Source organism: Crinia signifera, chromosome 2 (assembly GCF_055691185.1).
Source record: "Crinia signifera chromosome 2, ASM5569118v1, whole genome shotgun sequence".
In the NCBI taxonomy this organism is placed as follows: domain Eukaryota; kingdom Metazoa; phylum Chordata; class Amphibia; order Anura; family Myobatrachidae; genus Crinia; species Crinia signifera.
In genome coordinates, this window is record NC_139218.1 from 218206454 (window position 1) to 218231989 (window position 25536).

At 42.4% G+C, this 25536-nt stretch overlaps 1 protein-coding gene across 4 annotated transcripts in view; it reads left to right on the plus strand.

Annotated features, from left to right (window-relative positions):
• Positions 1–25536, plus strand: part of BCAS3 (BCAS3 microtubule associated cell migration factor) — a 1098472-nt gene that overhangs the window by 327311 nt on the left and 745625 nt on the right. For all 4 annotated transcript variants that reach the window (XM_083173740.1, XM_083173742.1, XM_083173743.1 and 1 more), the window contains exon 14: positions 19679–19812. In XM_083173740.1, the coding sequence (XP_083029866.1) occupies positions 19679–19812 (134 nt within the window). The remainder of the gene's footprint in view (positions 1–19678; positions 19813–25536) is intronic.

Here is a 25536-nt window from a genome sequence, read left to right on the forward strand (position 1 = left end):
ATATGGATTTTTGATTCGAGATGTTCGTGGTGGGGTCCAGATGACTCTTCACTAGTGCCGATCTTATTGTGTCTGTTCTTCTGTAGATTATACGAGGAACTTGCGGTAGTACGACTTTCAATTCTTCGTCTCCCTGCAGGATATGCCAGTGTCTTTTTAGACTAGCTTCCAGTAATCTGCTTTGGGTGGAATACTCGGATATGAACAGGAGCTTCATATTTTTCTCTTCCTTTTCTTTTTCTCTGTATGTGAGTAGTTCTTCTCTTTCTAGTTTGTTGACTCTCTTTCGATCGTTTTCCAGGAACTCGGGGTTGCAGTCTTTTTGTTCGAACTTCATGATCATTTGTTTGGATTGATTCTCATAGTCCCCTTGTTTGGAACAGTTCCGGCATATCCTTCTCAACTGTCCACCAGGGATATTCTGTTTCCATTTTTTGTGGTGGTTACTGGTGGCCCCTAGGTGGTAGCCATTACAGTCTGTGGGTTTTATGTAGGTTCTGGTTTCGATCTTACCGTTCTCCACAAAGATGTCCAGATCTAGAAAGTTCACGTTTGTGCTACTGATGGTGCTTGTGAATTCCAGGTTGATCTGGTTGCCATTGATGATTTCTATGAACTTTTTCAGGTCAGCTTCTTCTCCATTCCATATGATTATGACATCGTCAATGTATCTCGCCCATAGGCGTAGATTACTTCTAAACATGTTGTTATTCCATATGTTCTCTATTTCCCAATGTGCCAAGAACAGGTTCGCATTCGATGGGGCAAATTTGGTCCCCATTGCTGTTCCCTGGCATTGGCGGTAAAAGGTGTCTCCGTACTAAAAGTAATTATGGTTGAGGATGAAGTGGATTGCTTCGATAATTAACTCGATCTGTTCCGAGTTTATCTCCGAGTCCTCTTCCAACCTTTTTCTCAAGTGCTTGCATCCATCCTCATGTTTGATGCATGTGTAAAGTGCCTTAATGTCACAGGTAGCTAACAGGTATGTGTCTTCCCATTGTACATCTTGAAGCATATTCAGTACCTGCGTTGTGTCCTTGATATAACCCTTCTGTTGTGTTACGATGGGTTGTAGGAACTTGTCGATGTAACCCGATAGGTTTGATGTAATGGATCTGATACCCGCTATGGTAGAATACCGGTATGATGGGGTTTGTTGGTAGAAGGTGGCCATGTTCTTGTTTATTTAGTATTCCTTCTTCCAATCTTTTTCTTAGTAATTTCTTAGTAATTTCTCCAGTTCTTTTTTATAAGGGTTTGTGGGGTTCATTCTTAGTTGTTGGTATGTGGTTTCATCTTTCAGTTGTTTTAATGCTTCTGCTTCGTATGCCTCTCTGTCCATTACCACTATACACCCCCCCCCCTTTGTCTGCTGGTTTTATTATTATGGAGTCATTTTTTCTTAAAGACTCCATGGCTTCCTTTTCTTGTTTCGTTATGTTCCAATCTGTATTCCTGATTTTTTTCTGGAATTTGTTCAAGATCTTTCTCCACCAGTTTCTCGAAGGTTTTTATGAAGGATCCCTTTAGGTGTCTTGGGAAGAACACCGACTTGTTTTTCAGGTCCGTGTGTATGAATCTGTCTTCAGGATTTCTTTTGCTTTCTTCAGAGTTTTGTTCTTTGTCCCTACTTGTATTGGTTTCTTCCCCTTCTTTGTCCTTCCTTCTGAAATGTTTTTTCAGAGTTAACTTGCGGACAAACTTGTGTTGGTCTATGAATGTGTTGAACTTCTTTAGTTTATTTGTTGGGGCATATTTTAAGCCCTTTTCAAGCACCGTGTATTCGGAGGGTGTCAGTTGATATTTGCTTTAGGTGAAGATGCCCTTGTATGTCTCTTTTTTGTTTCTCTTCTTTCCTTGGTGTGGCGATTTTTTCTCTTCCCTCTTAGTCTTTCTTCCTCCTCGCTGTCCTCGCTTGTGGAGGTACTTCTTTTTCTCCTTTGTCCCTTTCTGTAGTGTGGTGGATGCATGGTTTTTGGGATCGCCCCATTGTATGCGATCCTCTTCTTGGCACATTGGGAAATAGAACATATGGAATAACAACATGTATAGAAGTAATCTACGCCTTTGGGCGAGATACATTGACGATGTCATAATCCTATGGAATGGAGAAGAAGCTGACCTGAAAAAGTTCATAGAAATCGTCAATGGCAACCAGATCAACCTGGAATTCACAAGCATCATCAGTAGCACAAACGTGAACTTTCTAGATCTGGACATCTTTGTGGAGAACGGTAAGATCGAAACCAGAACCTACATAAAACCCACAGACTGTAATGGCTACCTAGGGGCCACCAGTAACCACCACAAAAAATGGAAACAGAATATCCCTGGTGGACAGTTGAGAAGGATACGCCGGAATTATTCCAAACAAGGGGACTATGAGAATCAATCCAAACAAATGTATTTATTTATTTATTATTTATTAACAGTTTCTTATATAGCGCACACAGATTCCGCAGCGCTTTACAGAGCATAGTTATAATCAAAAACACATAACAAATTACAGTACAAGACAGTTTAGGACAAGTACATGGTTAATATGGATGGTTGCACCAGGGGACAGGACACTGAAGCAATTATCAGGGTGGCAAAGGTTTATATATTCTAAGAAAGGCACATAAGGAGAGAGGGCCCTGCTCGTGAGAGCTTACATTCTAAAGGGGAGGGTTAGACAGACTGGGGTGACACAGAAGGCGAAGACGTGAGCTTAGACAGGTTAGGTTGAGAGATCGTGAAGTTCGAACAAAAAGACTACAACCCTGAGTTCCTGGAAAACGAACGAAAGAGAGTCAACAAACTAGAAAGAGAAGAACTACTCACATACAGAGAAAAAGAAAAGGAAGAGAAAAATATGAAGCTCCTGTTCATATACGAGTATTCCACCCAAAGCAGATTACTGGAAGCTAGTCTAAAAAGACACTGGCATATCCTGCAGGGAGATGAAGAATTGAAAGACGTACTACCGCAAGTTCCTCGTATTGTCTACAGAAGAACAGACACAATAAGATCGGCACTAGTGAAGAGTCATCTGGACCCCACCATGAACATCTCGAATCAAAAATCCATATCAAACACCAAAGGATTTTCAAGATGCGGCTGTTGCACAGCATGTAAGAAAACACAACCTGATGGCACAAGAATCACAAAAGAAGTAGTCTCCACAGCGAACAAAAGAACCCACAAGATCAGAGACCGTATAACCTGCAACACTGAGGGGGTGATCTATATGTTGGAATGCCCCTGTGGGCTTCAATATATAGGGAAGACAAAGCGGAAATTACACACACGCATTCAAGAACACATCTGCAACATCACCAACAAAAAGACCACTCACAGCGTTCCGACACATTATATAGAAAAACACAACAGCGATCCAAGATCCCTGAAATTTATCGGCCTTAAAGTGAAAATCGACTGGAGAGGGGGTAATCAAGACAAAGCCCTAACCAAAGAAGAAACAAAGATCATCTACAATATAGGAACATTAACCCCCAAGGGTTTGAACGTGGACTTTGATATAGCAGCCTTCCTATGAAACAGTCAAGGGGCCGCCACCGCCTCACATCAGCCACCCCCATCAGGCCTATCCCAAACAACCACAGTTATAACCCAAATGTCCACTTCATACCATACAAGAAATCCCCATATTAACCGTAGTTATATTCATAGGTTGCTCCTGCTTCCGTTTTGGTTTGTTCTGTTTTGTTTTTGTCTATTCTTATTCTAATATCATTTTTCATTTTCATATTCTTATTTTTATTTTTATTTTATTATATTTTATATACATTAACCTTTATTTCTATATCTATTTTCTATTTCTCTTTCTCTTTCTACTTTTTATTTTTATTTATTTTTACTTCTATTTTTATTTATATTTATTTTTATTATTATTATTATTATTATTATTATTATTATATTTAGTTATGTCTATATACGTTTTTATTTATATATCTTATTCCATAATTATGATTATCTTATTTCCATAATTATATGCATTCACCATTCAGTTTTAGCATTTAATTATACTATGAATACAGACCATTATATTATAAATATTATAAGAAGTTATTATATATTTATTATATCTCATGTACATATCCCCAATGTGTCTATGTCCACCGTCTTGTGTAAATAAGCCACATTCAAATAATCACAGTTACAGTGCATTAACCTCCACTGTAACTGTCGACACCACCCAAGAGCTGACACAGATGAAACGGAGCCACATCCACACTATGAAATCACTCAATCCTCTATCCTGTAACAAGGAAGAGGGACGAGTGCCTGGGTGAAAGCCGTCATACCGGCACAGCAAGAGTGGACCCCGAGATGACAGCGAGGGCGGCCCCGAGCTGATAGCTGAACGCAGTGAAATACAGCCGGAACGGACAGCAGATCACTTGACGCTGCGCCCGCCCCCGCCCCCTCTCTCCCCGAACTAAGGACAGAGACGGAGCGGACAGTGACGCTACCCGCCCCCTCACACAGCTGACAAACCATCAGCATCACTTCTACCCGCCCCCCGCACACAGCTGACAGCGGCACAGTAAAAAAGCGGGAGAATAAAATGAAAGAAGTAACAACACATCCAGCAACCAAGTAGTAGTAGTAGTACGTTTATTTATAAGGCGCCGCAAAGTGTCCGCAGCGCCGTACATAGCAAACAAAAACAAATGACAAGGTAACGTACAGGGTGTGTTGAAAAATACAGTATAAATAGGGGTATAGCTGGTAGAAATAAAATCAGCATCAGTTGAGAAGTAGGTGTCAAAATTGTTGAGGAGACTGAAGATGAAGTAGAGGATGGGAAGAACAGGACAGGAGGACAGGTGAGGTAAAGAGGTAGGGTGAGTACGTGAGGCAGGAGGACCCTACTCATAAGAGTTAACATACAAAAATAGGTGGGTGGACGAAAGAAAAACAACAGGATAAGTAGGAACGGAGGGGAACGGAGGCAGGATAGGAGGATCAAAAGAGGTTAGGAGGAGGGATAGGCTAGTCGAAAAAAGTGGGTTTTGAGGGAGCGCTTGAAGGAGGTAAGGGAATCAGAAAGCCTGATGGGTGGCGGGAGGTTGTTCCAGTGCAGGGGGGCAGCGCAAGAGAAGTCTTGGACACGGGAGTGGGAGGAGATGATTAAGTGAGAGGTCAGTTGGCGGTCAGCGATGGAGCGAAGAGGACGGGAGGGAGTGTGGATAGAGATCAGTGAAGAGAGGTGAGGAGAGAGCCTTGTAGGTGGTGGTGAGGAGTTTAAAGAGAACTCGGAAAGGAATGGGGAGCCAGTGAAGAGATAGACAGAGGGGGGAGGCGGAGGTAGAGCGGCGGGAGAGGAAGATGAGCCTAGCAGCAGCGTTAAGAATGGTTTGGAGAGGTGCGAGGCGGGTGAGAGGTAGCCCAGAGAGAAGGATGTTGCAGTAGTCAAGGCGGGAGATGACAAGATAGTGAATGAGAATTTTGGTCGCGTCAGTGGAGAGGAATGGTCTGATGCGTGAGATGTTGCGTAGGTGAAAGCGGCAAGACTGTGAGAGAGCACGAATGTGGGGGGTGAAAGAGAGGGAGGAGTCAATGATGACACCGAGGCAGGTTAATGTGATTAACTAAGATCCTAGCACGCCCACGCAAGGGCGGAAGTCACTAATAAGACAGTATAAGATTGCCTGACGCCCATACAGGGGTGTATAGGAAAGAACCAATTGAAGGACAGGAAAATCGTACTTAAACCCCAGCCTGCAGGGGCACAAACCACACACACCATCCTGAAGAAGCCTGTTTGGCGAAACTAGTCGATGCATGTGGAGATCCCGCCTATGCCGATTGCGCAACACGGCATTGACGGGTAAGTCTGCCGGCAGACCCCTTGTACCCTGGGAACAGGTATTTTCTCCTAACCGCTCTAACGAGCTTTCAAGACTTTGAACAAAGCTACTATATCTACATCTACTTGGCCAGTGCACCAGGACTATATATTTTTGTCCTGTGACCCCCTGTCCTTTTGTGTGTGTATACCGGTAGTAGCAGTCATCTAGTTATTATTATTATTATTATTATTATTATTTTTAAATTGAGCATTATTCAGTGTATTTTAAACACCAATATAGTGATAATTTATTGCTATTCAAACTGTCCTTTTTATATTGTTAAATCCGTTGGAAATAAAATTGAATTTAAATTTTTATCATAACCTACGTGTATGTATATTATTTGAATATTGTTAGTAAAGTGCAGGGTGTACATCCCCAGTTGGAGGAGATACACTGACTATTTGTACTCTGGCACTGAACCTTTCCAATATTGAATATAGAGTCCATTGTGACATTTGTCTAAACTGGACAAGATTGGACACATTGAATTTCATATTTCTGATTGACATACCGTACACCCATTTACCCCTGATGAAGTCTTTTGAGACTAAACGCGTAGGATTGGAGTCTAATCTGTGCTGTTAACCACCGAGTGAACAGCAAATAAACGGTTGTCAAAATTTATGTATTTTTACTAAAAACACATGTACTTTTATCCATTTGAGAAATATTTGATAATTTGTTGATCTAACCTCTTGAAGGTGGTGGTATTTGATAGTGCTCTCTATTTTCCATATATATATATATATATATATATATATATATATATATATATATATATATATATATATATATACACACACACATACATGTAGCAGGGAACAATGGGACGGATGTAATAAGCCCGGACAAGTGATACATTGGTGATAATGAATGCACCAGCCAATCAGCTCCTAAAGCCTAGAAGGTAACCCAAAATCACACCATGTATACACTGCGGGTTATAGCGATACATAGATTAGACAGTGCATTCAAGGCAATTTTGACTAAGATGCACGTCAACATTCCTTATTGTACTAAGCCAAAATCCGCTTAGTCATAATCGCCAGCAGCCTGCCCGTGTTTACACCCCTTTACTGTGAAGAAACAGGCTGGGTTTGAAAAATGATAGCTACTGTAGGAACTGTTTGGCTCATTGACGTGCGGTCAGGTAAATGGCTCAAGAGTCCCTGGCAAGTACCAGAGCCAGATATGCACACAATACATGAGCCATGGGGTACATATCAGCATTATACACATGTGCAGCAGTGTGTACTGCTGGAGATTCACTGAGTTTTGATAAGAGATGTGCAGAAAAGGTAGCCAGGTGAGGCACTGCCCCACCTGCCATAGACTTTTTACTCCAGCGACTATAAAAATGATTAGAATAATAAAAATAAGATTTTTTTTATACATTATTTGTATGTTTGACATAGCTTATCAATTCAAAATGATGGCATATGCCCTAGTATGACAGGAAAGACTGTGCCTCACCCCACCACACGCCACTGGTTTGGCTGGTGCTTTATCACCTTCCACTTTATCACTTCACCAGGCTTAATAAATATTCTCCACTTGGTTAGATACAATATATGGTCACTAAATATTCTCTGTAAACCACTGTGGTATATATGTATGTTGTATTAATAACTGTTAATAATAAATAAACTTTGTACTATTATAAAAATAGTATTCTGTAAAAATTCTGAATGTGTAGATATGTTCCACATACTGTAAAACAGAAAGGAAACCGCACAATTAGTAATATGCAGCAATAGTAAAGAGAATTGCAGCAATACCACATTTTTTCCATTAAAACTCCCCAGGGTAGTCATTTAAAATGGCTGTTTTCTCATCAAAAATATATGTTCGTATAAAATTGACAAATATTGGCAAATGGAGGAAACAATTGTACATTATTTTTGTATCGTATTGGGGTAAAAGTTTCAGAAATTGGTACAAGAGTCTGTAATCTATTTCATTATCAGCACAAATTGTTTATTGGTGCAGTAATTTTTTCCTTTTTTCTTTTGTTGGCAATCTGTCCTGTCTTGTTATATTTGTGTTAGACAACAGTTTAACATGCTCTTAATGAGTTAAGGAAACATAGATTCAAGCCAGTCAAATTACACATTTACCACCAGTTCACTTTGGCAATAATATATACAATATTGTCCTTATACATATCATTTTCCATTTGAAGCTGAATGCTCAAAGCAGTTGTTTATAGATTCCTGGCATCATTTTCTTATCTTGATAGTATGCAGAGATACCAGCTTTGGGGAAGGCGTCATTCTTCTGAGAACTAGACAGAACAGCCAATGAATCGCAGGCCTTTCATCTTTTACTGATCTGCTCAGCGGCTTGCTTTCTGGAAGAGCAAAATTGCTTAATTATTTTATGTCTTATGTACAAATTTAAGTATTTCACCTTTATGCTGTATTATCTTGATTTAGGCATGAAAGGTTTTGCATCTTTAAGTGTAGTTTTTTTTTCCCCATTGTGTTTCCCATTTATTCAGAAAGGTCTGAAAACCCATGTGCATCCGACACATCTGTTGATTTCCTACGCAGTTACTTGGCCTCTATTTACAGCAAGAATGATCCAACTTAGGGACTGTGATGGAAACCTGCCTACTGTTAAGAAAAAAATACTGTAGACTGTTATCTCCCATTTGAAGCAAAATAAAGCTCTGTGTTATGCTGAAATACCTATTGAAAGGAACCAACCTCCCCCTCGACATGGGAATATTATATGGTACTCTTTACCTAGAACGGCGCCCACGATTTTGATCGTGGGCATCGTTAGTAAAAAAATCGCGGGCATCGCATGCACTAAAAAATTGGGTGCGATGCGACCGACGCGATGCCCGCGATTTCCCATAGGGAACAATGTTAAACGTCCCAATTGACCCGATTTTCCTGTTTAATGTCTCAATTGACCCGATTTTTCCATAGGAAACAATGTTAAATGGCCCACAGAGGCCAAATAGGCACCCTGAAGTGTGAAATGGCCCCCCACAATTGTTAACGCCACCCCACGATCAACGTGAACCCGAAGCGTGGCGAGCGGCGGCGGTACGCGTCCTACGACCTTTTCATACCCCCACTATCCACGTCGGCGTGGAGTTGAGAATAGCAAGTGTGGCGAGCCCGAAGCGTGGCGAGCGCACGCGGACAGCTGTGAAGCCTGCGATGGGGCGCTCGCCACGCTTCGGGCTCGGTGGCTCGCTGCGCTCGACACACTTTCTATTCTCAACTCCACGCCGACGTCGATAGTGGGGGTATGAAAAGGTCGTAGGACGCGTACCGCCGCCCCTCGCGGGCTCGCTGCGCTCGCCACGCTTCGTGTTCACGTTGATCGTGGGGTGGCGTTAACAATTGTGGGGGTCATTTCACACTTCAAGGTGCCTATTTGGCCTCTGTGGCCCATTTAACATTGTTTCCTATGGAAAAATCGGGTCAATTGAGACATTGAACAGGAAAATCGGGTCAATTGAGACATTTAACATTGTTCCCTATGGGAAATCGCGGGCATCGCGTCGGTCGCATTGCACCCGATTTTTTAGTGCATGCGATGGCCGCCCTTCTAGGCAAAGAGTACCTATTATATTTATAATTACATATTCAGCTCTTTCCATGTGTGTGGGATCATTGTAAATAAAGATGACCAGATTTCATGTGTGATTTCTCTGGGAGCCCTAGGTTAGTGTGAAGCAGGGATAGGGCTGCATCTACTAATTTTAGAATTGTGGCTCTGGTGTTCCATCAAATCATTGCCATCATAGCCCATTTCAAACATGGTAGATCAGTAGGTGGAAGTGTAACACGTAAGAATATGGGAGCACAGTGCTGACAATAAAGATGCTGTATTATATTTTTAGATACACCCTATTTATTTATTTACAGTTTCTTATATAGCGCAGCATATTCTGTTGCACTTTACAATTGGAAACAACAGTGATTAAACAAACTGGGTAGACCCCAGGTTTCTAACTTGGTGCCCACCCTGGAGTTTTTTCATGTTGTTGAACTTAGTTGATTGACCTCATTGCTTAGCGATTGGAGTTGATTTCCAATTTGTCCTCACTACACCAAGGCCCTTATTCAGATCTGATTGCAGTCCAAATTTGTTTGGAAAATTGGCAAAACCATGTGCACTGCAGGTGGGGCAGATGTAACATGTGCAGAGAGAGTTACATTTGGGTGGTGTGTGTTGAAACTGTAATCTAAATTGCAGTGTAAAAATAATGCAGCCAGTATTTACCCTGCACAGAAATAAAATAACTCACCCAAATATAACTCTCTCTGCACATGTTACATCTCCCCCACCCGCAGTGCACATGGTTTTGCCCATTTTTCAAACAAATTTGTACTGCGATCAGATCTGAATAAAGGCCAATGTAATCAACATAACATACTGAATAGCCTGACTGGAATATACTGTAAGTACCACTTCCTGAATGATCAGTGAACTCCACAGAAATGCTCCTTAGTTGGTCCCTGATCAGATTTTCCATTTTGCCTGTCCAAACTCAGGGCCAGATGCACTAAGCTTCAAAAGTGATAAATTGAGAGTGATAAACAACCAACCAATCAGCTCCTGCCTGGCATTTTGAAACACTGTATGTGACATGGCAGGTAGAAGCTGATTGGCTGGTTGTTTATCACTCTCCATTTTATCACCTTTGAAGCTTAGTGCATCTGGCCCTGAGTCTGACCGAATCAGAGTTTATTGTGTATGCTTGAAAAATATCATATACTTTACATTGGTTAAAGAATTTCAAATATTACTGTATTCAGACATTTCTACCAAGACATTACATGTTATTTTAATAAGAAATCACACTATTTAACTTCTGATCACTGTCTCCTGAGTATGGATCATTGGACAGACAGCAACTAGGTCGACAAGCATTAGGTCGACATGCATGAAGTTCAACATGACTGAAGGTCGACATGCAGGGTGGTCAACATGGGTTATGTCGACACAAGCATTGGGTCGCCAGTTAAAAGGTCAACATGGGCATTTTCAAGGTTTTTTTTGCACTGAATGTTGACACCGTCGACATGGACACTGAAATGTAGCACGGCGTCCCCTCGTGTGGCTCGCTGTGCTCGCCATGCTTCGGGCTTGGTGCACTATTTTATTCTCCCACCACGTCCTAGTGGATGGTAGAGCATGAAATATCGCTTGTTGACCACATGTCGGTTCCCACAAAATGTGAAAAACCCCATGTCGACCTTTTGACTGTGAACCTTCCCCATGTCGACCAAATGCAGATAAAAATGACATAATCCACAGGTCTACAATGTGTATGTTCTTATTTGTGAATAGAGGTTTATAAGCAGCTGCTCACCCATAGTATACAAGTGTATGGGCCTCTCTTCGAAGTGATATTTTTGAAACCGAAACAGTAGTGGTCATTTGGAACTTCTGCTCAATAGTATGGATGGGGCGACCCCTGTACTTTCGCAGCTCCCTGGCTTGCGCTCTCTGGGACCTGGGCTACAGTTTTGGGGTCTTCCAGGGAAAAGTGCATTCCTGCTATGACCGTTCTATTTTCACGCATTATTAATAAAAGACATACTGGATTTAGGGCTCTATCCTATCATCCTCAATGCTTCTCATACTTCTGATCGAGCAGCCTATGCCTACAATGATACCATTGCCAAACTCGGTTTGCTCCTTCCTGGAAGCTATTTTATAGTGAAATGATCTTATCAGTTCCCCGCTATACTTTTTATACCTTCATAAACATGTGTCTGCTGCAGGAGCAAGCCATTTAACTTTTGTCTACATACAAATGGAGCCAGCCAGATTTAGTCGGTCCCGGGCGAGCCAATCGCCACAGTGCACAGGGGGGCTCTGGCGTGCGTGCGTCTCTGGAGCGTCTGGCGCACCAGTGGCAATGGCGGGGCTGGCTCCATCTGTCGTGTGCCTGTGTAGTATGTATGTAATATGTCTGTGTGTATTTCTATTTCTTTCTCTAGATAGATAGATAATTTTTTACTGACCACTTTTATGATCACAACTTCTAATGCACCCTATGTAAGCTCAATTATTTTAACATGTCAGTAGCTATCTTGGTAGATTTGCAGCAACTGTGGTTGTGTCTCTCTTTTAAATGGTGAGTCTAGTGGATTAATGTGCATGGGTATATATCTATAACATATATATATATATATATATATATATATATATACACACACACACACACACACACACATATATATGGCTAACGCTGCTTCTCACCTCTACGGGGGACATTCAAGTCTTGTGCGTGCTGGTGGTCTCTACATAGCACCCTATGTAATTGAAGTGTTGCTTCATTTGGGTGCATGCAGCTGGCAGCAAAGATATTACGGATATGATCATTTTGAGGGCTGGTAACTTGCAAATATATATATTTTTCACTTACCCCAAGCATCATGTCGTTTATCAGATTTTCCACATCTAAACAATCCGAATTGCCATGTACCATTGCTAAATGTGCCAAAAGTCAGCTAAAACTCATGGAGAAACAATATGAATGTAAACCAATAGTTATTTTTATACTTGTGGAAATGTGTGTTTTGTAACAGGGTCATTTTTGTTCTGCTTTGATGAAGGTGTTGTTAAAGGAAACCCGAATTATAGGTTGTGTTCTCTGTCTTGCTGGCATAAATGCGTAGGGGGAATAGCATGACTGCTTTTGGTATATCCAGACATGTGGCATGATAGGTGTTATAAATAGGATCTTGTGAGCATCACTTGCCATTATGGCTTCCCAACATTCCTTGTGGCTACCCTGATGGTATGCTACACTCTTTAATTTGGTCTTTTGGGCTAACCATCTGACGCCTATTTGAAAAGACTTACAGCCTTCTTAATCAGCCTCAGTAACAATTTTCAAGTAAAGAATTCTCTGTACCACCAGCAGATTTAATCCCACCTTCTAAGCCAAGCCTCATCTATCAAATCCAGCCTGGAAGAGCAAGTAAGCAGGAGAGAAAGAGAGAGGAAGCTCCCAGATAAACATACCGCAGCGCCTAAACTCCTAATCACTCTAGACTTCCGCTTCCAGGGCCTATAATTAGAAGCCCTTCTTTTCCTTGTATTCCCAGTTGACGCAAATGCTTTTTGTGGCTTGGCACCTCGTTTGGGGTGTGGGTTTAGTTTACAGCCCAGCTAGAGTTTGGTTTAGTCTTCTGATACAGCATAAATAGCTCTGAAGCCGCAGTGTACATCTGTACACGTTTTTTCCTTTTATGTCTATAGGCTCTGAAGTTTTTTTAAGTTCTTTCCTGAAAGCAGCTCATTGTTTGGTATGCAGTACGTGGGAATGATAGGAAGTTGTAAATTAAAATAAAACATATGCATGCCTTCCCCTCCCTCCTGTGTGGATGATTGAAAAAAAAGATAAACACATTTCTATGGGAGGTAGGCGCGATTGCTGTACGTATGCTGTGTCTGTAAAATTGGCAGCAGTGATGACATCTCTATTAGAACGTGTAAATATAAGTTCAGAAATCCTAAAACGACCAAGGAAATAAATATTATTATTGATACATATAAATGTATTCTGTAAATGCACTAGGTCAATCAGTAGAAGTATACAGACTTGAAAAGTATACAAAAATGTCTTGTGGCAACATAACCATTTTTAATGTTAAGGCGGGGGGGGGGGGGGGACACACACTTAATATAAATTTGTTTTTTTCACAAGGGTAACCGTACCATATCCCAACATTTCAGCTGGCTAACGCGGCAAATTTTGGGGGCGTGGTCTATACTTGCAGCGCTGCCACGAGGCCACGCCCCCGGTTTACGCTGCAGTGGAGGCATTCCCAGCAGCTCTGTAAGCTGCTGGCCAGCCCCCAGCCCCTCTGCCTGAAAGAATAGACGCTGTGCGCATGCACACAGCGTCTATTCACGGACTACAGAGGGGGGACTCCCAACTACCCCCCCTCTGCCGGACACTGCCGGCCGCGGGGGGGGGGGGTTTGTGTGTGGGAACGTTGCCAACTACCAGGACGTTTCCGTGATTAGTGGGACAGTTTGGAGATATGCAGTACATATACTGTGCAGTGCATTCAGATATAATTCAGATATATATACTTCCGTATACAGCAAAATAACAGTGTTAGGAAGACACCCCTTTAACATCCGAGTTCTGCCAACAACCCGAACAGCCGATGATCTCTGACCCTATTACATCTGGCACCAGGACTGTATTTTGGATTTAAAAAAAAAAACACATTTTGCCAAAAGAAGCAATGACTAAGAGGGCATCATGTGCATCATTAATGACCCCCTCCTTTGTCTAAACATTTACAGACAAGGGAGGACCTTGTTAATGAGGGCCATGCTGCAGCTACCTCGCTCCCCGCACTGTCACTTCCTCTCCGCCGGCATTGGCAAGTGTGTATGCATTTGCCGATTCCTCAAACCCAGCTGGGTCCCCACTGCCTCCGATGTTGGCAGGGATTGGGTAGTGTGTATGGAGCTTAACTGAACAATGTGGGCCTGATTCTGAGATGGTAGCAAAACAAATCAAGTAAATTTGCACCAGAAGCAATTCATGTTACAGTGCAAGGGAGAGGTCGTTTTACATGCAGGATATATACTAGCAGTTTTTGCATGTAGCTGACAAGTGTTATGGGGCCTACACATGTAGCAATTTTTTGCCATTTTCTAAGTGATCTGACTAGATCGTTTAGAAAATGACCCTACATTGCTGTGTGTGTAGGTTCCATGCCGCACTATTGCCGGTAGAATAAAGAATGAACAGGGACCATCAGTATCATCATCAGTTACCAGAGAACACTGGCGCTGACAGCTCGCTCAGCACACAGCACTACACATCACAGTGTGTGTGCTGAGCAGTGCTTAGACAGCTTTATTTTTTCACTGCAGTTTAGATTTCTGTTTGGACACACCAATCTCACATCTAAAGTTGCTTGAATCTGCTTCCCTGCTGTCTTACCAAAGCCATTATTTTTGGGTTCCATCCCAAAATTGTCTCCATTGTGGTTAATGCTGTTGTATCTATATTTCTCTATGCTGGCAACCACCACATCGCCATATGTCAATAATGCGTTGGTCATGCCATTGTCACTGCCATATTTACTAGAGAGTAATACTAAGCAGGAAATATTGAAAATTCAATAAAAGGAATCGCAACACGCACACACACATAATAAAAAGCATTCTCATAAACACTGATAGGGAAAATTAAAGCATACAGCATGGCACATGTGTTTTAAGCCCCCGTTTAAGGTATGCACACATTAGACTATATTTTAAATGATATGCTTGATAATGACCAGTCATGATGACATTTCCGTGCATATTGTCTAGTTTGTATGCACTGTGTTGCTGCTGATGTGTGCGCCCACGTGTCAAAAGGGACATAATCCATTGGCCCAACTTAGCCCCTGCCCCCCCCCACCACCACCACCACCACCACCACCTTACCTTTGGTCATCGCGGCTGTGTATGCACTTACTGATGTCAGCATCGCTGCCGTATCCTGAATCCCTTATTTAATACATACCTGTCACATGCAGATACTTTATTATAATATTTGGTGTAATAATTGGTGCAGGTTTCTCGTGTGTTATTTCTGGTACTTGTGTATTATCACGGCGCCCACTTTTCCTACGTATGTTAACGTAGTGAAATCGCATCGCATAACGTTATATTAACATGCGATGCGATGAGATTTTACCCTTCATGTCATTCCCGCCCCCTGTCACATCTTGTCAGAAATTCACTCTGAGGTGATTTTCTGTGGTGACAAGAGGTGTTTTTCAGAGCTAGTGATGTATCAGTGTTTTCCAGTTATTTCGACTGTGATTTGCATTAATTTTGGTGAGATGGCAGCATCATCAATGACAGTGGAAATGATTTTAGAAAAATGTCTTAGGGCGCTACCTGTGGGGATCTGCCTGTAGGTTCCCAAAAGGTGTATCCCAAAATTCACCTTAACTGATAATTAGTACAAAAATGGGTGAAGGGTACCAACTGGGCGCTCCCCTTTGTCCTTATCATCTCTGTGTTCGAACAAAGGGGAGCGCCCAGTTGGTACCCTTCACCCATTTTTGTACTAAGCATCATCAATGAGCGTATTCATGCTCTCTCAGACTGAGGAGGACGCTGTCCGTTTTTCCAGGAGCATCACCTGCTGCCAGTGACGGCTACGTGCATGAATGGGCACCCCATGCGCTTGTCCATCAAGGAGTGCATGTGGAGGTGCCACATAAAAGCATGCCGGCAAAAGGTGAGCCTGAGAACGGCACATTTCTTCCCAGGGTGCCGCTTGTCATTCTTAACGCTTGTGAGGTTCATTTATTCCTGGTCAGAGGAGCTGACCTCAGTAGACTATTGCCAGCGTGAGCTGAACATGTCGTATAAGACTGTTGCGCTGTACAACGCTTGGATGTTTGGGAGGCGTGTACAATGGACTTGATGGCACAGCCGCAGCGCCATATTGGTGGGCTGGGACACATCGTCGAGGTAGACTAAAGTATGTTTTCAAAAAGGCAAAGCAATGTTGGTCACGTTTTACCGCAGCAATGGGTGTTTGGAGGCATCGAATGAGAAATGGGCCAGTGTTTCATCACCATTGTACCAAAACAGGACGCAAGCACTCTTATAGCCGCCGTTAATGCTAACATTGAGCCCGGAACCACCATTTACAGCGATTGTTGGCAGGCATATAGCACGGAGGAGTTGGAATGGGCAGGATACCCTCATGCCTGTGTAAATCATAAATACAATTTTGTTGACCCGGAAACAGGTGTGCACACACAAACAATCGAGCGTCTTTGGGGGTCGGCAAAATGGAGAAACAAGCGGCAACGTGGCACAGCATGCCATCATTTGGACACTTACTTACAAGAGTTTATGTGGCGCAAATGTTTGGCAGCAGATAAGCCCTTTGAAAGAATATTACATGCCCTGACTCTGCTCCCAGAGGCTGATTGACTGTTATTTAACTGTTCTCATTAGTTACTGCTCCTATCATTGTTATTGTTCTTATTTTTCATTGTTCTTTTTGATTATTGCCATTATTGATTGTTATATGCTCTTTCATACCTAATTTGTTAATACTAAATTAGACCAGTTATTCATTAACACACGTCGTCATTACTGTGTCAGATGAATGATATCGTTGGTGTGAATGTGTCCAGAACACCCTCCCATTATCCACGTCATCCCGAAGCGTGGCGAGGGGTGGCGGAATGCGTCCTCCGACTTTTTCATACCCCCACTATCCACATAGGCGTGGAGTTGATTTTATATAGTGTGGCGAGTGCACGCAGATTACTTTACATGTGTTCCGCGTCCCTTCGTGGGGCTTGCCACGCTTCGGGCTCAGAGGCTCGCCACACTATATAAAATCACCTCCACGCCGTCGTGGATAGTGGGGGTATGAAAAGGTCGGAGGGCGCGTTCCGACGCCCCTCACGGGGCTCGCTGTGCTCGCCACGCTTCGGGCTGACGTGGATACTGGGGGTGACGAAAAACAATGCCTAGAGGGGCTTGCATCACATGTCATAGTAAACACCCATCACATCTCATGGCATGGGTGCTTGTACAATGAAATATCGCATCGCATCGCATTTGGTGCCATGCGATCCTATACGATATTCCAATAGTACCAGAAAGGTAAGATTCTGCGCTTCTACTTGTATGCGGCAGGGTCCCTGGTAGTATCACCTTCTACAAAGAACACAGTAAAAAACAAGAGTGGGGCCCCGCGCTTCCTATTGGGGCAAATATTCTTTATCCTTTAGATGTAGGATTTCCTTCTTTATTCAATTAGGTGTTTTTGACCTCAGGAAAAAAACAGAAAGAGATCTCATGGGCCCTTATTCTGATCGGTGCGGTCGGAGCCGATTATGCGGCCAGGACCGTGCGTGCGAAACCCCGCCTTCCATACGAATCGCCAACTCCGTCCGTATGCGGTAAGAAGCTGTCCGAACGGACCGCACGTGTATTTTTCACGGAATACGCCTCCTCCATCTAAGGGAACCTCCCCCATCATTCGATGGTCGCAGACCATCGAATGCAGGACCGAGTGCTCCACCAGCACCCGCAACCTCAGACCACACGGACATTTTTCCGTGCAAAAGCAGAGATCTGGGCGGGCAGCTGACATCCGGCGATGTCATATGTCCGCCCCCTACACGTGCGTCACGGCCGCATTACCATACGTACGCCCAGCGTTTTCATGGGAACTCCCATGAAACGCGGGGCGTATGCATATGGTAATGAGCCCAAATAGCCCTTCACGCCCCTCTCCACCCCCTGTTCGGAGTGTTCACATATCATGCGGAATTTCGCCGTACGCCCCGCTCGCACATGCGCAGAGACGCCTCTGCACATGCGCAGACACAAAACATCGGCGGGCCGAACGCACGCAGATATATCCGCACCGATCAGAATAAGGGCCATGGTGCAGACTAAGTGGTATAGGTATAATTCTATGTTTATAATGGTAAGATGCCCGTACCGTATAGGGGCCTCTTCTAGGCCAATTACCACACGTAGATCGTGGGTCACACACTTGTTAGACCAATATGTCAGTTTCTTCCACTTCCCTCAGAGATAAAAATATAGAGGGGGAAAACTCATAGCGTAAAAGGTAAATTTTAATCAATACACATACATAAATAAAAAGTCACTCAATAAAAAGCCTGGTACCGTATCTGGCCTTATAAAAAGGCTAAGTTTGGAGCTTAGTGTGGGGCCAGATGTTAAGACCCGGGTAGACCTCCTCACATCGTCTCCACAGAATAGTCCCAATATCAGGTCCAGATAAGGATCCCAGGTACCTCCAATCCACCAACACGTTTTGACTTTCCAAGTCTTCCCTGAGGAAGAGTGACTTTTTATTTATGTATGTGTACTGATTAAAATTTACCTTTTACGCTATGAGTTTTCCCCCTCTATATTTTTATCTCTGAGGGAAGTGGAAGGAACTGACATATTGGTCTAACAAGTGTGTGACCCACGATCTACATGTGGTATTTGGCCTAGAAGAGGCCCCTATACGGTACGGGCATCTTACCATTATAAACATAGAATTATACCTATACCACTTAGTCTGCACCATGAGATCTCTTTCTGTTTTTTCCTGAGGTCAAAAACAGCTAATTGAATAAAGAAGGAAATCCTACATTTAAAGGATAAAGAATATTTGCCCCAATAGGAAGCGCAAGCCCCTATTTTTGTTTTTTACTATACGATACTTAAATGTATAAGCACTCCTGTGCAGTTAACATGGATATTGCATCGCACAGCACTATAGACGGTACGCGATGCGATTTTCCTACGCAGAATAGCCCACTAAGCAAATAATACACAATAACCTTATTTCTTAATCCAAGATAGAGGAGTTCTTGTGATTATGAACGTCACTTGACTAAATAGCGCATTCAAATAACTAACGATGGTTATGTTATCACTAATGAAACTCTCCACCTTTGATGAATCAGAATGTGCATAAGAAACTGTCCATTTTGTACTGGTAAATCACTAATATACAGCAATAACAATAATTCTTCATTTGCGATGACTGTGGACATTTTGTAATCTGCCCCTTATTGTTGTGTACATTTAATTATGACCCTGCTCATCCCCAAGAGTGCGGTTGCTCCTTACCTTTACAAGGGGAAGGAGACCAGGTTTACAGAGTCACTGACTACGATTGCTGCATATATATTTGTCAGTGTGACAACAAGCAATTATTTTGCTTCACTAATGTTCCCAAGTATCATGTGTGATAATTGTAAAAAATGTGAAATGTTTGACAAATCATCATTCTCTCTCTCTCTTGTCTTTAGGGATGTTGCTTGTGACATCAGATACACTAGGACATGACTTCCATGTGTTTCAAATCCTCACTCACCCATGGTCCTCTTCTCAAAGTGCTGTCCATCACTTGTACACATTGCATCGAGGAGAAACTGAAGCTAAAGTAAGTTCTAATTCTTGGGAAGATAAATTAACGGCTTCTAGTAATTTTGTATACTGACATACTGCTAAATCAGCTACCACCCATATTGTACTTTTAATATCTTGGGTTCTTCAGATTCTGCCAGGGCTGCCCTAGGGAGCTTCTTTGCCAGGACAGTGATTTGCTGTAATCATTGCTATTTGATGTAGCTGCTTCAGAGTCACTGCTGACAGTTATCAGTATCCTCCTTCCTTATCTGTGATGATGTGAACTCATCCAGAGCAGGCTGCTGCTGCTGCTCTGTTGTTGAGTTGAGTAAGAATTTTTGTCAATTCTTTTTCTGTAGTTAAACACATTTGTTGGCTAATGCTATAATGGTATGGAAAGCAGCATATCCAATAAATAGAGGGAGTACCTTCAATATGCAGTCAGTGTAAACAATAAAATAATATTTAATACACTGAAAACATACTTATATACTTAGGGATGAATTCACACAAGGTCAAATTGCATATGGAATTTATTGCATAGGCATCACATTAATCTTGTGTATTGTGCTGAAGAAAAAATATCACAGTGAATATATACTGTACCTGTAGTTGCAAACATGAAACCCCATCTTGCAGGCCGCAAAGTTAGTATCAATACTTGCAAAACTTTCCAAAATATATGGTTCCTAATGTTTTATATAGAAATATCTGACAGCACCCATATGTTGAGTTAAATACGCACTTTAAGCAAAGTGTGACAAGCCCCGTTAACGGTGCATGCGGCACATTCTACTGTTATTTCAGTTTTAAAAATAGGCAAATATGTGCTGATAGCCCCATACTGTACGTCAGCAATTAATTGTGACAATTTTCAGATATGGAGATGATTGCCACAATTAATTTTAGATGTGTGGGCTCCCCCTTTTAGCAATCCCAATCAAAATCGCCAATCGATTGCTTAATCAGGTTTTTAAACATGTTTAATAATCTGGTATTATCTGCAGATCTTTTTTATATGTGTGGGCATTCCCAATTCATCTTCTTCATCTATTTACATTATGAACAGCTGAAATGACAATCGATTGGGGCAATTTCCAGATATGAAGATGCAATCTTTAGAGGGAAAAATCTGCCGATCACTGAAATAAATCTGTAATGTGTGGGCAAAGTCAGATAGATTGTAAAATCCATTTATCTGGCCAAAAAATCCCTGGATCTGGAAATCCATAAATTGTGATTGCTGATGTATGGGGCCCATTACACCAGTTTTATCATTCAGCATGCACTAATGTAAGATTTATTAAAAAGAAGCCTTTTAAAATAGTTTAATTTGATATTCTAATCCTGTATTATACTGTTCATACTGTAGGACTTATAAAGAGTGGGGAGCAAATGAACAAGAAAAAAAAAACAGCAAATTTGCACCTTGGCCCCTTACAAAACTATGTTGCTCTGCCAGTGGGGCAAAATTAGAAAGTATAGAAAGGCAAAACAATTGCCAAGTACTTGTTCGCTACATGCAAAAGCAGCTCTTAGCTTACCTGCATACAGTATAAAACAACAATACATAATTAGATGAATGGTATTTGCACAGCGCTCAGAGTGAGAAGGGAAAAAACCCTTAGCAGCCTGCACGTTGAACATCATTCCCAACACCCAGCCCACAGTTATTGCTCCCAGCCACAGACTTTAAACCTAGTGACTTTGGACAATTCCATATTGACTATTTAACCCCAGAGCGCTAGCACCCCCCTTCCACTTCTCAACAACAATACATAAATAAATTCCATTTGTTTCTTCTTTGCTCTTTTATTTGATTTGCTACTAATTTTGAATATACCCCTCTACAGTGGTATGCAGTCACTAGGTCGACATACACAATGTTGACATGCATTAGGAAGACAGGGTCATTAGGTCGACACAAGCATTACATCGACATGGGTTAGGTCGACCGTCAAAAGGTCGACATGGGTTTTTCAGGGTTTTTTTGAGCTGACATGTGCCTACAGGCGGTAGTTCATGCCCTACCATCCAATAGACCATGGAGCGATAACAGAATTGTGTGGTGAGCGCACCAAGCACAGCAGTGCACCAATACGGTGTCCATTTCGACTGTGTTGACATTCAGGACAAAAACTTGAAAACCAATGTCGACTTTTTGACTGTTGACCTTCCCCATGTTGACCTAATGCTTGTATCGACCTAATGACTATGTCGGCCTTTTCACGGTGATGACCCAAGGCATGTCGACCTCCAGTGGTCGACCTAAATATTCACACCCTGTACAGTATGTCCACATGGAGGTCATCTTGCAGCTGTACCTTTCATCAGCACAGCCTATGGATTTTGTATACTAAAATAATTCAGTTCTATTAATTTATCTAATGTGATATTAAATAAACTATTTTGTTTAAAGGTTATTAACTTTGGCACTGGTCTTGCTTCAGTACAAGCAGCATGTACTGTTATCTTCCTGGGTTCCTCTTGTGATTATAAATTATCCATGGAAATATTAGAAATGTCGCCCCGACTCTGGAGGAGCAGTTACTTCCCATGCCACCTGGTGTGATTTTACACCGAGGAATAAATAAACCAGTGCAAATGACATACTGTACAGTAAATTCAGTGTGTGCGAGCGCAGCGAGCCACCGAGCCCGAATCGTGGTGAGGGGATGCATAATACACGTAAAGTAATCTGCTTCGCCACCTGGGCTCGCTGTGCTTGCCACTCTTTGGGCTAGTCTTACGCGTCCCCGCGTGGGGCTCACTGCGCTCGCCATGCTTCGGGCTTGGTGGCGTGCTGCGTTCCACACATTTTATAAAATCAACTCCACGTGGATACTGGGGGTATGAACAGGGTCGGGAGGATGCGTACCGCGTGCGCTCGCCACGCTTCGGGCTGACGCGTCATGTCATCCATCTGAAACAATAATGATGACACGTGTTAACTCTCAAATAGATTTTACTGACATAAAGAAGAAAGAAGAAAAACAATGAGCAATACTAATAACGTAGAATAAGAATAAAGATTATATATAAAGAAAAAAAAATAGCGTAGAACAAGAAGTCCCAGAATAAAGAAGAAAGGAGAAAAACAATGATCAATATTAAATAATAGCATAGAACAACAAGTCCCAGAAAGGTCAAAAACATTTATTCTTCCCTGACAGCAGCCCCTCCAGATGCAGCTGAAGTCGACACAGCTGCGTCATCCTCAGCATCGGCTGCTTTTTCGGCATTTGGGACAAGAGTTAACGCATGTAATATACACAGGAATGCGTCCTCTGCCCCTAGGGTTTTACACCACATAAATTCTTGTAAATAAGAGTCCAGGTATTGCGTGCAGTGCCCCTCTGCCTCTTATTCCTCCATTTGCAGAAGCCCCAGAGCCTCTCAATATTCTGTGTATGCACCCCAGTGTCTGGGTCCACAAAGTTGTACCGGTGGTTGACGCGCATGTGGTGGAACCCCGCCTACTCAAGTTCTTGCGTATTGTACGCACGCCAACAGTCCGAGTAGATGGTGGTACCTGGCTCAATGTGTGCTTCGATGGCAGAGATCAGGGTCCTGGCATCACAGCTGGCCACTGGTGTGATGAAACACTCACCGGTGTCGCGTGATATCCCACCGAAGAGCCACTACTGTGGTAGGACACATCCAACGGCTTTTACGTTGAATAAATAGACTTTTGTCCAATTTTTCCAGTTCCAGCAATCCGGCGTTGGGGTTGTGCCACTAGATCAAGGTTGCACGTCTCTCGCATCAGGTTGTTGTACAAAATAACAGTTTTATTGGAGATTTTGAGGTGCTGCTCACAAAAAAATTATACTCGTCAACTCCTCAGCCCATGATAAAATGAAGCGCAGAAGGGTCAGAAAGGATAGGTGACATCCACGAAACCAATTTGCCCCGCGGAAACTGACCTTCTTCCTGCAGCCTCTTATGTGCCACATAAGCTCCTTCGCATTAAGTGCCATAGGATGGCCATTGACACAGGCCTCTGTCTCTGCCAGTAGGTGGTGCTGCTGAAACAAAAGCACCAACTCCTCCTCGGTCTGTGGCATGTTAAAAATGGTCAATGGTTCGGCAGCCATAACCCACACAATATAATAAGGAGCTTGTGTGCTAAAAAACACTGTCGCAGTCGCTTCAGCTCGCGGTGATACAAAGCTGACTACGCTAACTGCGTAATGCTGACTGACTATGCTGACTACGGGAACACAACGCTGATGCTGACAGGGACACTACACTGACTATGTGAGTGGTGCCGTGAAACTACACAAGTACCTTTTTCTTTAAAGGGGCATTTCTTTTACAAAGCATGGTTTATATACATTGCAAATAGCATGTAATGCCAAATGGTTCAGTTTGCCTCAGTTTCTATTATTTATCTATGTGTACGAGTTTTGATAGTACACATGAATATAATATGAATAGTTTTCAAGGGATAATCAATAGTTATATTAATCATCAAGTACCTAATTTGTATATTATGATTAAAGTGTACATATATCATTGTTAAATAAATATTTCCAAAACAATTTAGTACATTTTAATAAAGCCTTTTGTCATCTGGGTTTATTCAGTATAAAAGAAAATGGCAAACAACCAACTCCAGATGGCATCCTGGAGTATATAGGATTACAGTGACAGAATTCATTGCTTTAGTCATTTATTAAAAAAAAAATAGAAATTCCAAAACTAGCGGCCTCCATTACGGAACATAGTACACGATTGTCAGACACTTACAATGCCCTACTTTTAAATGATTGCCCGGAAGCACGTCCAGCTTATCGATTAGCGAAGCAGGCGCATGATGCTCTATGTACTGTAAGAGCCCAATTTACTTATAATATCCAATGCAACAGGTGTTTTCGAGGATGCAACAAGTCAGGCAAGCTTCTTGCCAATTTGGTTCGATCACACTCTGCACCTTCCCAAGTTTGATGTATCAAAGAACCCCAAGACAATATGGTGACTGATCCGGTGGGAATATCACAGGCCTTCTTAGACTATTATAAACATCTCTATACAGCCCCTCAAGATTCCCGTGGGGAGGGCCTAGATTTCCTCCAATCGGCAATACTGCCATACTCACTTCAGACGATTGAGCGGCTTTGGTGGCTCTAGTCACAACTTTAGTACTACTCCCCTTGTTTACGTCCCTGGCTAAGGGAAAATCTCCAGGATCCGACGGCTATAGTGCAGAATACTACCAGAGGACCCACGACTTGTTGCTTTCTCACCTCGCCTCTCTATTTAACTCCATGCTATCAGGGACCCCCCCTACAAGAGAATTCACTGAGGGCAGAATTGTAGTGTTCCCAAAGCCTGGAAAGGATCCTACTAAGGTCCAATCCTACAGACCCGTTTCATTAATGAACCAGGGCTTGAAACTCTTCACCAAATTAATAGCCCAAAGACTACAGGCTATTTTGCCCAGGATATTGCACCCGGCGCAAAATAGTTTTGTTAGAAGTCCTACCTCTATTCATAACATCCGTATATTGGTGGCCACTATACATAGGACTAGACAGGTGGGGAACAAGGATGCTATTATTGTCAGCTGCGATGCAGACAAAGCATTTGATAGGGTTTCCTGGTCACATATTCTTAGACTCCTTGGAACTCATCAATTTAGAGAGGAGTTTATTAACCTTTTTCGAATGCTACTGTATATCCTAATCCTACGGCTCACCTGACAATCAATGGTTTAAATTCACAATGTTTTTCGTTGTTCAGAGGTACGCGACAC